At 40.8% G+C, this 14,575-nt stretch overlaps 1 protein-coding gene across 1 annotated transcript; it reads right to left on the bottom strand.

Annotated features, from left to right (window-relative positions):
- Positions 1 to 1,665: 1,665 nt before the first annotated feature.
- On the bottom strand, positions 1,666 to 11,433 carry NMI (N-myc and STAT interactor). Its single transcript, XM_062637783.1, is given in 10 exon segments — positions 1,666 to 2,604; positions 3,479 to 3,585; positions 4,654 to 4,843; positions 4,961 to 5,067; positions 5,992 to 6,117; positions 6,120 to 6,150; positions 7,738 to 7,845; positions 9,265 to 9,423; positions 9,725 to 9,802; positions 11,377 to 11,433. Coding segments are annotated over 10 exon segments (1,140 nt in total). The 5' UTR covers positions 11,422 to 11,433; the 3' UTR covers positions 1,666 to 2,415.
- Between the last annotated feature and the right edge of the window lie 3,142 nt (positions 11,434 to 14,575).

A 14,575-nucleotide genomic window follows, 5' to 3' on the forward strand; every position in this document is an offset into this window, starting at 1 on the left:
TACGGGCCCCGAGTCCCGGAGCCCCGCTGCGGGAAGGCCTCCCCCGCGCCGCCTCGCGGCCGCCGCTGGAAAGCCCGTGCAGGAGCGGTGTCCTGATTCTCACCATTGGCGGCTGGAAGCCCCGGTATCCAGCGACGCTTCCTCGCAAGGCAGCGCACCCTGACCGGCCTGCGTTATCTGCTCCTGCTGGTCCTTATCCCACTGCCTCCATGCTCCCTGCTGCGCTCCCACACAGAAGGCTCATACGCCAGGTGCCCCCTCACGGCGAGGCACGGGTAGGCACAGGTAGGCACACAGGCACGGCGACACAAAGCCCTTGTACACCTGGACCGGTATACCCACGGCGGCATCCGAACAGTCCCACACCAGGGCTGACCGGCTGACGCCAGCGACACGTAGGTCTGGCTCATGGTGGAAGCTGCAGCTATGAAAATATCAAGGGTTTGTATGTAATACGGGTATAAAAAAGTCACAGTTCTTCAAACTTCCAGTCAAAGGTTAATTCACTCCAAGTAGGTAGAAGAAAGGATATCACCATTTCTAGAAAATCACCTAAACTCTGTACTCTCGTTTCTCATAATTAAAACTAGCCTTTTTGTGGCACCACCGCTGCTTTGAAATTTAAACAGTATAACCAATTCATCAGAGAGAAAAACAACACGTTTACAAAGCCTGATTGTCTTAAAATGTTACTTGATTTTATGTACTTAAAACGTGTAGCTTCTCACTACTCCCCCATAATGTGATACCTTATAAGAATTTTAAACTTCTTCCCTTTTTAAGGATTTATTACTCAACATTTTTCAGTGAGGTACAGTTAAAATGCATGACATTTTTTACTTTCATCAGTTTCCTCTCCTCTCTTTTTAAGTCATCTGAACTTACCAACATTTTTAAGGCTGTGTCATGCAAAAGTATGCAATCTCCGCAAATACTTCAGTACTACTACCATTTTTATTGTTATTTCATAAATGTCAGATATCAATCCCTGATTTTGCATGCACTAAACAGTAAGAGGTGCTACAGCCACATGTATCTCACCCAACACTAAACTCAGAATCGGCTGTGGTACTAGCAGCCTTGGATTTTCCCATACGCAACGTATTTATTGCCTACTAATAATTTCTCTAGAATAATGATACCTAAGGTGTGTTTGTAGTGCTCTTTCTGCACTACTTCGGCATTGTGCTTTTCCTGCACACTAAAATGTCAAATACTTTGAAAATAAGATATTTTCAATGTTAGACCCAGGCTACTTTGAAGTTAACATTATTGTTGCCAAACCGTTTCAGCTGCCAAGGGTAGCAAATAAAAACGGCAACAGCATTAAAAGAAAAACATTCCTCTTTGGAAAAGAAATCTTCCTCTGACTTTGCACTTTCATTTTATTTCAAAGATCTTTCAGAATGATAACTGAAAGGAAGAACTGGAAACGAAAGGAGGGGCTTTATACACTCAAAAATTAATTTGTCCTAAACTCTGTGTGCTTTTTTCCATCTGATCTCCCTCGACACCCGCCCGCGCCAGTGGCCTGGCCAGCTGCCCACACCAAAACACATACCGCAGACGGAGTGTTCACTGCTTCCACATCATTTTTTGCAAAGCAATCTGGTTTTGATAAAGAATCATCTCAATTTTTAACTCTAAAGTAAGCAAAGCCATGAATAAAAGTAAGGAAAGATTTAATTGCAGAAACAAATGTTAAAAACAAACAATAAACCAGGCTATTAACATACGGAAGCTCAGCACAATTTGCATCAGATGCTAGGAGAAGTAACAGTGTTTCAGCAGCTAAAAGCAATTACTGCTACAGCATTTCTTATAAGGTGCAATTTCTTGAGTGAATCTGTGGTTATTTTACACTCTACATTTCCCTTTTTCTAGTTTAATTCTATCACTCATTTGGCAATGGAGATTTTATGTAATTACAAGGTAACTGTTTTCAGGTATTTCAGTTATGGTGGCACACAGCAATCTAAGCAGGACTGGAGTCCTGTTAGAGCTACTATCTGAAGCTATGGCACTTCAGAAAAGCAGTTCTGTGAACAAGCATTTGATTGGGATTGCATATGGCTTTTATAACAAAAATGTAAGATTAAATAGATTTATCCCACTTTGGAGTATGGGAACTATCTAAAATTTGCAAGATGCAAAACCTGCAAATTTACAGCACAAGTTTCAAGTGCTGTAAAGGCTTTTTCTGTGACTTTGATAAGGAAACTCTAGAACACAAAGCAGTGAGTTTTACTGAATTTCTATGCTGAGTCTGTGCTGTTACACAAATCAGGTAGTTCCTTTTTTTTCAAGTATACATATCAGAACTTTAAAGCACAATGTCTGCATAACTTCCTATGCCTCTGATGAAACAAAACAACAGAACTTTCTGAGATCAATTACATCTTCCTATATGGCATTCTAAGTGTCCTCCTCAAAACAAACCCATGTTGCTCCTTTTGATGCATATTTGATTTTCTCTATTTCCCCACCATTATTACTAGGCTTTTGAAAATGGATTTTAATCATGTCCTGCACACTTTCCTCATCATCTTCCATCTCTTTAATTCCTTCCAACAGAATGGTCTTCTTAGAAATCCCACAATAGAGCTATTGAGGAAAGAAAAACATGTATTACACATCAGCTGTTGCACATACATCGAAAGGAGCTGAGAGATACTGGAAATAAACATATCTGTGGTCAGGTATGGCTAGGATTATTTATTACATTTTAAGACTTTGAACAGCGGGTTATATTTCTGTCACTTAAAAGAGCAGGAGGACTCTTTGGTATGATGCTGAGTTCAACAGGCAATGCACCTGTCTCCTTAACTGGTGTGTCCTACACTCCTTAGTGCATGCACACATTGGATTTGAAGATCTCTAGATTTGAAGATTACTCTAGACAGCATTGCTCCATAAAAATCCATGCCAATACATGATACACACCTGCAAAGAATTCTGTTGCATCTCCTAAATGTGCACACCCTAGTCAATGCTTTAATTATAAAGGCCTGGTTACATACAAAATACTGACTTGATTACAATGAATGAATGAATGAATAAATGAAAGAAAAATGAATGAGCAAATGCTTTCTAGAATAACAAGGGTGTCTGCTGAGACTTTCATCAAGGCATTCTCACTAGGGATGAACATGACAGTGCTTTGTGACTGAAAAAACATTGTTGTGTCTACTATTAACCTACTTCACAAACAATTCAGTATCTGCCTCCTGTCTAGCACAGACATTATGGTAAGTAATACAATTTGATTGAGGAAAGACATGCACATCCTTTTAAAATTATAGCTTTCACACTGCAAAACATAAGATTATAACCAGAGCATCATATTGCAGACTCAGACTTGCTACTAAGTTTCACAAATTGCATGACACAAAAGCTTCTGCAGTCCTCAGAACTGAAAATTCTGCTTATATCTTGCATTTCCCATGCATCTGTTCTATTTAGGACTCAATTCTTTTACCTGAAAGTTCTCCAATTTTACATAGGTGTCTGGGGAAACAGGAAGCCTATATGACGTTCCATTTACAACAAAAGGATATTCAGTACATCTCACAAAGCTGTTAGCTGCTGTAATGAAGAATCAGAAAAAGAGAAACAAGAGTAATATAATTTAAAATGCATTTTATAAGAGTATCAACAGACTAATCCTTCTTATGTGGATTTAGAAACTAATATATCATAGCACACTTGCAGATTCTTCATATGCATTTTGCAGAAAGTTTACATGGCATTTCCAAAAAAGCAAAATCATTAAATACCCACAGAATCTAAAGCAGCTGTTCTAAATGGATGTGGCTCCACTAATCTTCAAAGAATTTAATACAGTTGGGCAATCTGAATGCCTGTGTAACTTCATTGTCATGAAACAAGCTAAAATCAAACACATTTTCATCGTTTTCTTTTTTGCAATGTGCTTAGCAATGCAAGGAAAAAAGAGGGGTTTGACAAAGTTAAGAAAGAAATAAAGCTCACAAACTATGTATCAGGTCATAAAATCTTGGAATCAACTAGGTTAGAAAAGACCTTTAAGATTACCAAGTGCAACCTTTACCCCAAGACTGCCAAGTCCACTACTTAACCACATCGCTAAGGGCCCCATCTATATGGGTTTCTGAACACTTCCAGGGAGGGTGACTGCACCACTTGCCTGGGAAGCCTTTCCGTGAATAGATTTTTCCTAATATCCAGCCTTCCCTTGCACAGCTTGAGGCCATTACCTCTTGCCCTATCACTCATTACTTAGGAGAAGAGATCAGCCACCTCCTCACACCGTCCTCCTTTCAGGTAGTTGTAAAGAGCAATAAAGTCCCCACCGAACCTTTTCTTCTCCAGACTAAACAACCCCAGTCCTCTCAGCCATTCCTCTTAAGACTTGTGCTGCAGACCCTTCACCAGCTTAGTCGTTCTTCTCTGGCCCTGCTCCAGCACCTCAATGTCATTCTTAAGTGATAAAACACTGCTTTTACAGATGTGTGAGTGAACCCACATGTTTTTCCTGATCTGCTTAACTCTCCATGGGAAGAATTTGCTACATTCAGTGGTTAAGTTAACACAGAATATAATACAGAATAGAATGCAATGCAGAATGGACAGTATGGCCTCTACATCTGGCCAACAACATATTACGTACTATACCTCCAGGTCTGAGGAACGTAATAACAGCTGTTCTAGACTGCTTGTCATAGTTCACGTTTTCAACTTTTCCTCCTCCCTGTTCAGATTTGTAGAAATTCAGTTCTAATTTGTCTCTCATCCAGTCTTCAGGAATGGATAGTTCAGGTACTTCTGAAACATTAAACTTCTTTCCAGAAATAGTGACATGGAGCTAAAAGAATATTTGTTTTTGTGCACTTTGTGACTGAAAACATCTGAACCCATAAACATAAAGCTTTTTAACTACTGCAAATTCCTATCTTTATAGTTTCATATTTCAGTCGATTACCTTAAATTTGATTCCCATTTCAAGTGTAAAAGGCATCACTCTCATATCTGCTGTTTTATTGTCCAGGTTCACAGTATGTTTACCGATTTCTATCAGTCTCTGGGCAACTAAAGAAAATCACAAGTTTTCAGATATTTAAAGCCTTGTTTAATCATGATAAACCCAAGAGTATTCCCCCATGTCTTAAGCAAAATCTCTTTTTGCATCAATAACAGAGGAATCCCAATATCCATGTATTCAGAATTATCTATTTCTGTTAAATCTCACTGGTTATAGGCACCAGGTAAAATATTATACTATCTTTAGAGTGGTATAGAACAGTAAAATCTTTATGCTGTCAAAAGATGCTCTCACTATAACAAATATTAATACTAGACTTCTTGTATTTCATTTAAAATATCCTTGAACAAAAACCACATTGCTACGAGGTACAGAGAATGCTGATTAGAAATGTTAGAGTTTAGTTGTAAGAAAAGAATTGGACCCTAGCTTTTGTATCCGGAATATATTTGCATGCATAACTGAATTACCCACCACTAAAACAGGCCCAGGCAGAGTGCCTGCAGGCTGCCCAAACAAGCACCTCAGCAGGAAGCAGGCAAGTTACAGACTGCACCATCCCTCTGATGTCTCAGATCTACCCATCATCTGCTGTGTTCACTTAAACAACGTAACTGCTGTCAGAATAAGGTACTGCCCAGAGTAAAGAAAAAAAGCAAATTCTGCTGTGAGAACATTCTGAATCATTCTTGACAATACTCTCTGAGGTAAAAACACATTCCCAATTTTAAACATGAAGTATTGTTTGTATTAGCTAAGAGCAGAAATCTGGTAACACAACAAAAACATGCAGAGTACTTGCAAGAATTTTTTTCTACTGATTGGTATCATAATAATGAATGGGTTTCTGTGTATTCTTTCTTTGCCTGTTGTTGATTTTATTTTTTTTTCCAAATGTTTATGTAAATATTTTCCCTTTAGCAACAAAATACATCAGAAACATTAATTTTATATTTAAATATGCATCACACCTTCTTTGTCTTCAAAAGTAAGCAGCACCTGGTTTCCATCCAGTCTGAATGGGATTTTTGTAGTTACACAAAAAACACAGTGAGTATTCATGTCTTGATAATTATCCTTCGTGTCTTCCATGTGAGCTTCATTTTCATTTCTGCTACCTCTTTATTAATCTATGAAGATGCAAAAAAAACCCAATTTCTGTAATTTACTGCAGAGCAGAAAAATGACTGGTAGTCTTCCCTTGAAATGCTACACATACTTCATTTTTAAAGTTTAACAGTCAAGCAGATTGAAGTAATGGCTGATAAAACAGATATTACTCGTCTAACTAAACTGACTAGTTGTACTTCTCTGTTCTTGAGATTTTTGTCAATTAGGTGGGATTTCTTTTTTTCCTTTGATTAACTTTGAGCTTAAAACTGACCTTACAGAATACAAACTCAATTGAAGTCCACAGAGATTTCCAGCTGCAGAAGTAGAATATTTTTGGTATCTGAAATTTGCAAAATGCAAGTATCAGAGTCACTCATGTTGCCATTTATTTTTGCCTAATTGCATCACTGCTCTATAGAAATGGGAACTGCTAATACAGAGCCTTGCATGTTTCCATCTTAGTAAAACAGATAAGAATATCCAAGTATTTCATAACTAGGATAGATTAAAACTGTTCAGGAAAATATTGTTTAGGAAAGGCTGCTTTGATAGGCTTGAGGGAGTTTCAGATAACTCTTTTTTCCCCTTTACATAACTATTTCAAAACAAAACTCTGTATAGAAGAAACATACTGTTTGTGTCAAGATAAAATACCCAGAGCAACTAAAGTATTCCTGCCACCTATCTTCAAAACTAGCATCTTAAGCCTGGAAAAAGAGACACACTTCCTAAAGATAATTCTAACACTGAGTGTAGGCCCCTGTTCACACTGAATCTCCGTGTAGAGGAGCTTTGCCCTGTCCAACGACTGCATAGGAAATTTAGGAGGCTGGTCTTAACTGACTAAACTTAGAAATGCAATTCAGAAAGCTAAAGCTGTTATTGTAATGTTGCTATCATCAAACAAGGTAACGCTTGCCTGGAGTTTCAATCTCTGTATGAACAAAAAATGATCACAGTTTTCATTTTACAGGAAGTTCTACAAAATATTTGGTTTTGTTCCAATTCGGAATTAAAACGGGTTTTTAAAAGATGAAATTTCTACAAGAGAAGTTTCAATTTCTGAACACTTTGGAATCTGCAGCAGTTTCATCAAAAGACACTTTGGATCCTGAATTTATATCTATTTAGTATCACTAATTTTTATCTGGCTGCAAATTGAATTATTTCTCATGTGAAGTAACACAAGAGAGACTGTAACTGAGTCAAGCTCAATATAGGCTAAAATTAGTTCTACATTTGCCATATAATGGACTTAACTCCCTTTCTTCCATCCTCTTGGCCAAGAAATATAACTTGAGAGTACCTGAAAATTGCTGATGTTACGTGTATTTTTTATTCCAGTGTCTTCCATTGAATAATTTTCTGCTTGTCTTCATTCCTCTCATATTTTCAGTATCCCACATACTCGTATTTGTTTCCATATCCTTAGCCTGCTTCACATTATCTTGCCAGGTGAAATAAGAAGATAAAACTTCAAACTATACTGTATACTGAAACCGGTAGAGGTTCAAATGACAAACAACTGGTCCCAACGGTCTAGAAATGACAAAATAAAAATGTGCCCTTCCAAAAGACAAATTATGAAGTATTTCAAACTTTACCTGACTATACCGTGAAAGTATTAAACTACATTCTGCAAGGTCTTCTTCGAGCTTTTCAATTTCTCTCTTCAGCTCAGCGTTTTCTTGGTTTAGTACATAAAGTTCTCTCTGAATCCCAGAAAGTATTAATGCAAAATTAAACACACAAAAGACAAAACTATATTTCAACAAAATCTGTAGACGTTAAAAACTGTTTTAACTTTTCGTTATTCTACATGACAGCCATGCACAATACATTTTTGGCATAGCTTTATTATCTGCAAGGTAAATTTGCTCACCAAGGAACAGTTTCAGTCAAAGCAAATTACCGTAAGAGGGTTTTTGAAAGGAGGCATTTGTGTTTCCAAGCACATATAGTGTACCATAAATTGCACAGTGCTTTCCATAGTTATGTCAGTTCCTTATATGTGCAAGGTCAGAGCCTGTGTCAACACACAAACATTTTTTTTCTTGTACCACCTGAAATCTGAGGAAGCGTTACACCCTTTTTTGAAAAGTTTAGCTGGTGAGGACAGTTTCTGACACACTGCTACTATCCCTTCTTTATACTTCTTCAGTGAGAAAGGGAATACCTCTTCTACCTCATCTGCTACATACTTCCTCCACACCGGTCAGTCCTAAATGAGCATAAAGCCCATATAACTAAATCCGCTATTTCGTGGACAGGGAACACAACAGAATTCGAAGGAAACACAGCAGATGTAGTCAGCTCCAGCCATCCACGATCAGAAGATGGCTCCTTTAAATTAAATAACCACTTGAAACAGTTAGACCAGTTTCCTTCAGCTGAAGTTGAAGTAAAACAAAAAACAGATGGTGATAAGGACTTCTCCTGGGTTTGAAATCCAAACATTTATGACTGGAGAAACAAAACCAACTTTCAGAAAATCTCATGTCAATCTGAATATTCTTAACCTGTTAATTATATTATAATAACTTGTAATGTTGAAGCCATAATTTTTCATCAGTGATTTACAGTGCAAAGCAAGCTTCACTGAAACCACTTCTTTGACAGCCCATGGAAACTCACCCTATTACTGTACCAAAGACTGTACATGGCACATTGAGGCAATGAACCAATCAATTATTTCTAGAACCAATGAGTCTTGAAGAGCCCTCTTCAAACAGGTTCTGGCTCTTGCCCAGCTCACTGTCACTTAAGAAATGTTAATCCCCTGGGCACTGTGACTTCTGGGAGTTGACAAAGACGTGGAATCAACCCATTCAATTTTACCTGCATCACACAAAACTGAAACTCATCTTTGAAGACTGATTTTGTCAGTCTTCATCTTCTATACAAAATAGGTCTCAGTTTTGCCTTACCTCTTCCGACCTTGCCATAAGACTTATTTTATCTCATTGGTTCTTCATTGGCCACCGAAAAACTATATGTAGAACATTCTAGTCAATTTGCAAACCAGTAAAGCAGTTTAAACTGAAAAGGAAGTGTTACTCCTATTTTCTGTAATCAACACCTCCTTCATAACTCCCCAAATATAAACAGCTATGAGTAAGCCTTCTCCATACCTCATGGGTGTCCCTAGACATAATAGATTCCTTATGCTGTTTCTCTTGTAAATTCTTTAATTTTATCAGTCCATCCTCTGCTTTAACATACTCTTCCATTGCACTTGATTTACAGAGAAGGAGGTCAGCTTTTGCTTTTTCAGCTTCTTCAACTCTTTTCTGAATAGTAAAAAGATTTTTAATCTTTTCTTTTTTCTACAGGAACAATCAAAACCTTAAGTAAGCCCTTTATATATTATATATATTTTTATATAACACTCTGGATAAATTTTTTCTTAGACTTACAAGTGTAGCTACCAGTGAGATCAACACAAGCATGTCCCATTGAAGAATAGAGCACAAGTTAGAGAAACATGTCATAATCAGGGGAAACTTGATTTGGTTTTAGAAGGATGAACTAAGGGACTTCCAAGTATCTTTCCGCTAATTTCTACAATTCTCTGTGCTTTATAGAACTTGCCTTCCATATCTTCAGTTCTTCTTCAAGTCTTTCCATCTCATCTTTTGATGAGTCAAAAGGGTCAGTGGGTACCATAGTCTGGAGAAAAAAGAAAAGGCACAAACTGGTTTTCCCCTCCATTAGGCAATAATGGAAACACACAAAAAATTCAAATGAGTGCTCAAAATAAAAATAAAAATAAAAATAAAAATAAAAACCTCTGCTGTTGGATGAAGCATTTTGCCAAGGTAGTTTCCAATGTATGTCCATTAATAAAAGTCCAAGGTATTTTGCCTGTGTGCCTATTTGCTGTTTTTCTCCCATTATGCAGATGAGCTATGTGGTGAGTCAAACATTTAGAGGGACTGATTATATTTTGTAATTAAATCTTCCCACAGTCTGCATGCCACAGGATAGCATATACCACATCATTTTTAAAAAAATGCATTCAGACACTTAGATCAAATCACTGAACTATTTTAATGGCTGGATAGGACAAAAATCTAAGAAAATAAATCCTGGTGAGTAATCATTATTTGCTAAGTACCTAACTGAAAATATTCATGAGCTAATATTTTGATAAATAATACAAGCAAGTTGTCTCTATGCTCTTCCACAGGGAACTAAGCCCCTCAGACCCACAAATGTCTATCCATATGCTTTCTCAGCAGTTCCTCTAAGAGAACATACAAAAAACAGACAGGCCTAATGAGAAAAAAAATTTCAAAACGCGATGCTTCCAAGCTCAGGGAGATTGGACAACAAAAGGTAACACCAAGCAGAAGGAAGGTGATAAAAGAAGCATTTCAAATTTAAGTACTTCAGGGCAGAAGTTCATAAGCACAGGAAAACTACAACTGGATAAAGACCAAAAAGAGAGAAAATCTCTTCTGTTCTGTTTTGTTTCTATGGCTGCAATATTCTGCAGAAAAGAAAAAAATCCAAAGAGACCTGTTGAAACAATTCCTCCCTTTCACTTAAGATTACATAAAACTTGAATGTGAACCATGAAATTTAGGCATGGAAAAGGTCTAAATTAGATAATCTTGTCAATTCTCTTGGTAATGCTTGGTATTTCCTAAACACAATAAAATATAAAGTAATTTTTTCCACTACTTTGTCCAATTTCAAATGCCTATTAAACAACAGGGAAATCCCCATCTGTGTATAACTTAAAACTGGGAAAAAAAAATTCCTTTGCTCAAGGAATTAAGTGCAGGAAAGTAGAAGGATGTACATCTGGAAGCTGATGAGTAAGGATGCCTAGTTTTTACTGAAAAATGGTCTAAGACAACAGTTTTCAGCCCCAAAGAAGGGGGAGGGGGAGGAATAACAAAGACAATGCAAGAAATCCAAGAGAAAGGTCCACTGAAATTACTTGCCACACTGTGGGAACTGAATTAAGTGAGGCTTCAGGAAAAAGGAAATTCCCCTAAGAAGCAGAGGCAGATGAGCAAGGTAGGACAGGAAAATTCTACCAGAATCTCCAATGCAGGCACTTTGAAACTGGACCCTCCATATGGACACAGGAGGTAGAATGAGAAATGTCTGAAGTGGAAGGTGAGACAAGCAGAAGCACTGTCCTAGGGGTGCTAGCACAAACCTTCATTCAAAGATACTATTGTCAAATACAGGTTTTTTTTTTTCCAGGTAACACATCAGGAAATACTTACAAAGCCATTATCTTTTAAAGATAGTGGGAGACTTGTAAAATCCATTGAAACCTGAGGGAACAGGAAAAAAACCTACATCATAGCGTATATTGGCTTTTTCTTATTCCCACCCCCCACTCCCAGCATAATGGAATACCAGAAAGGGATAACCAGAAGCTGTGTTGAGCTAAAAGAATTTTTAAATGTTATATTTGTATCATTTTATAGGCAAAAGTCATATATGTTGGCTATGTGAAGGCTCCTCCCTTAAGTAGCATAAAAGGCAGAGATGTGAGGAATTCTGCATTGCACAACTTATTTCTTCTGTGCTGAAACACGTATGTATCTCTATAGAATCATAAAATCACAGAATGGTTTTGGTTGGAAGGAACCTTAAAGATCACCCAGTTCCAAACCCCCGCCACAGGCTGGGACACCTTCCGCTAGAGCAGGTTGCTCAAAGCCCCGTGCAACCTGGCCTTGAACATTTACCTCCTTACGTACCGGTTTCACCTCAGGAAAGTGAAAGTAGCCTAACTGCAAAACTGGCTTCTCCATGGGCTAGCCCCATCAACAGCTAAGACACCCGTCTCGGCCGCGCCACCCCGCTTTGTCTTGCGGTCCGGGGAACCGAAAATGCGGCTCCCGGCCGCACTTCAAGCTCTCCCAGCCCCGCAGCCCGCGGCAGCCCTCCGCACTCCCCGGCCGACACCACGGCGCGTGTCACGGCCACTCCCTCCGGCGTGGGGAGGCTGCAGGGAAGCCTCACCAGCCCGAGCGCTTCCAAGAGCCCGAGGCTCGCTGCCTCGGGAGGGCGGACACCAACAGGCGCCGGGAGGGAGGCAGAGGGCCTCCCCACGCCGGGCGGAGGACGGGAGCCGTTGCTCACACAAGTTACAGCAGCCGCAAGGCCCAGCGGAGGCAGCCGTCCGCTCTGCGACGCGCACTCCTCGCACGGCAGCCCGCAGCTCAGAGCAGGCCTCCACAACAAGCCCTCCGCTCCCCCGCCGAGACCTTCTCCTCTGCCGCACGCTTTTGCTTTCGCTTTCCCGTTAGCGGAGGAGGGGTTGGCAGGTCCACCCCCAGGCCGTGTCACACTGACGGGACGGCGGTGGGGTGCCCGGCCCCGGGTCCCAGCGGGCGACGCCGCTCCTCTTCCTTGGAATACCATGGCGGAGGGTGATGCCTTCCCCCACCGCCGCCAAAGCGGTGCCTGAATCTCTCCTGTTTAAGTCTTAACCCGTTACCCCTTGTCCTGTCACTACAGTGCCTGATGAAGAGCCCCTCTCCAGCATCCTTGTAGGACCCTTCAGATACTGGAAGGCTGCTATGAGGTCTCCATGCAGCCTTCTCTTCTCCAGGCTGAACAGCCCCAACTTTCTCAGCCTGTCTTCATACAGGAGGTTCTCCAGTCCCCTGATCATCCTCGTGGCCCTCCTCTGGACTTGTTCCAACATTTCCATGTCCTTTTTATGTTGAGGACACCAGGACTGCACACAATGCTCCAAGCAAGGTCTCACAAGAGCAGAGTAAAGGGGCAGGATCACCTCCTTTGACCAGCTGGTCACACTCCTTTTGATGCAGTCCAGGATACAGTTGGCTTTCTGGGCTGTGAGCGCACACTGAAGCCGGCTCAGTTCATTTTCTCATTGACCAACACCCCCAAGTCCTTCTCCGCAGGGCTGCTCTGAATCTCTTCTCCTCCCAGCCTGTAGCTTTGCGTGGGAGGGCCCCAGTCTAGGTGTAGGACCTTGAAAAGGGCATAAGTACAGAAAAAGTAGGGAGCAGGTGGGCTGGGAAAGGCCACTCATGTCTGTCTTCAGGGAGGTCACAAAGGCTCCATGTTGGCAGTCGCTGTCCTTTGGTTTTGTCCCCTTTTCGCCCATGTCTTAACTTGGCTGGAAAATTCTGGTTTGGACTCTGAATTTTTTTCTGTGAAGTGACCAGTAATGGGCATCCTCAATCTAATTCTGGTGAATTTGTTTCATTTACTTATTTGTTTTAAACCATATTCTCTGGGATTATGTGTTTGTATTTTAAGGACTAGGCCTTCCTTCTTTGCTGGGCAGTGACAAAAGGCATAAACCATTCCGTGACAGAAGGACCCTTTGCTGATAGAGATGATGCATTCAAAAAGTAATTTCTGGAAAAACTCTGGAAAACCAAGTGGCAGTGGTGGCCATGGGGCCCCTTCCCTGGGGAAGCAGCAGCCCACCCATGTCTTGGAGTGACCTGCCACCTTGGGTTGGGGGCAGGGGGGCCAGGGCAGTGGGTGGCAGCCATCTCTCATCAAGTAAAGGGCTCTATCCTCCTTCCTAGAGGAGTACGGTTGATTTATAAACCCTTCAGTATTTAGGTTCATAAAAATGATCCATGGTAGATGCACCTAGAATTGGGCAACAAAGTTATTGTTGGGCAGTCTACAGGCAACACCAGCTTTATTCTGTAGTATTTAAGGTCTCTTGAGGTTTTTTCAAGGCTTTTGTCTGACCTAAATGTATGCTCAGTGAGTTGGATTGGAGTACCAGTGTGGCAACTACCTCTTTTACCCTCCTCACAAAAAAAAACCAACATCTTTGAACAGGTCAGGTCAGTTCCCAGATCTGTGGCCACAACTGCTAGTGCCAGCACAGGGAAAGAAGGGCAGGAGAGCTTTATCATGCATGTGAGTCAGTTTAGAGATGTCATGAAATGTGGACTGGTGTGAGGTGATTTATGATTGCAGTGTTAGCCAGCAGGCACTCACTTTCTAAAAAGATTTCAGGAAAGAAGTGCCTTGAGAAAAACAAAAAAACAAAACAGCAAAACAACAACCCCAGACAAAACCACTATGATTTCCATGATGATCAGTTTGAGGAAGAGAAAGCAATGATTCCTCATTGCAGGGGAGGGCAAAAGGCTTTAGTTACTGGATGATTTTGGTTACTAGGGAGAGGAGCTGGAGGTCTGCGGAGCCCCAAGGCTCTGGGCAGTGGGGCTCAGCACTCCCAGGGTGCTGGGGAATGCTGGGGGTGGGTGTGAGCACTGGGCAGTGGGGCTGGGAGTTGCCTGGGTACATGGGGGTGCTGGGAACCCAGCACGTGGTCGGGATTTAGGCTGGATTTTGGCCATGGTGACCCCTAAAGCACCCCTGGGATACCCCTAGAGAATCCCAGAGAATGCCTGGAGCACCTCCAGAGCACCCCATGGACCCAACCAGAGCTCATCCATCACAATGACC

Source organism: Pezoporus occidentalis, unplaced genomic scaffold, assembly GCF_034315485.1.
Source record: "Pezoporus occidentalis ecotype Australia unplaced genomic scaffold, CSIRO_AGI_Poc_V1 ctg54, whole genome shotgun sequence".
NCBI lineage: Eukaryota > Metazoa > Chordata > Aves > Psittaciformes > Psittacidae > Pezoporus > Pezoporus occidentalis.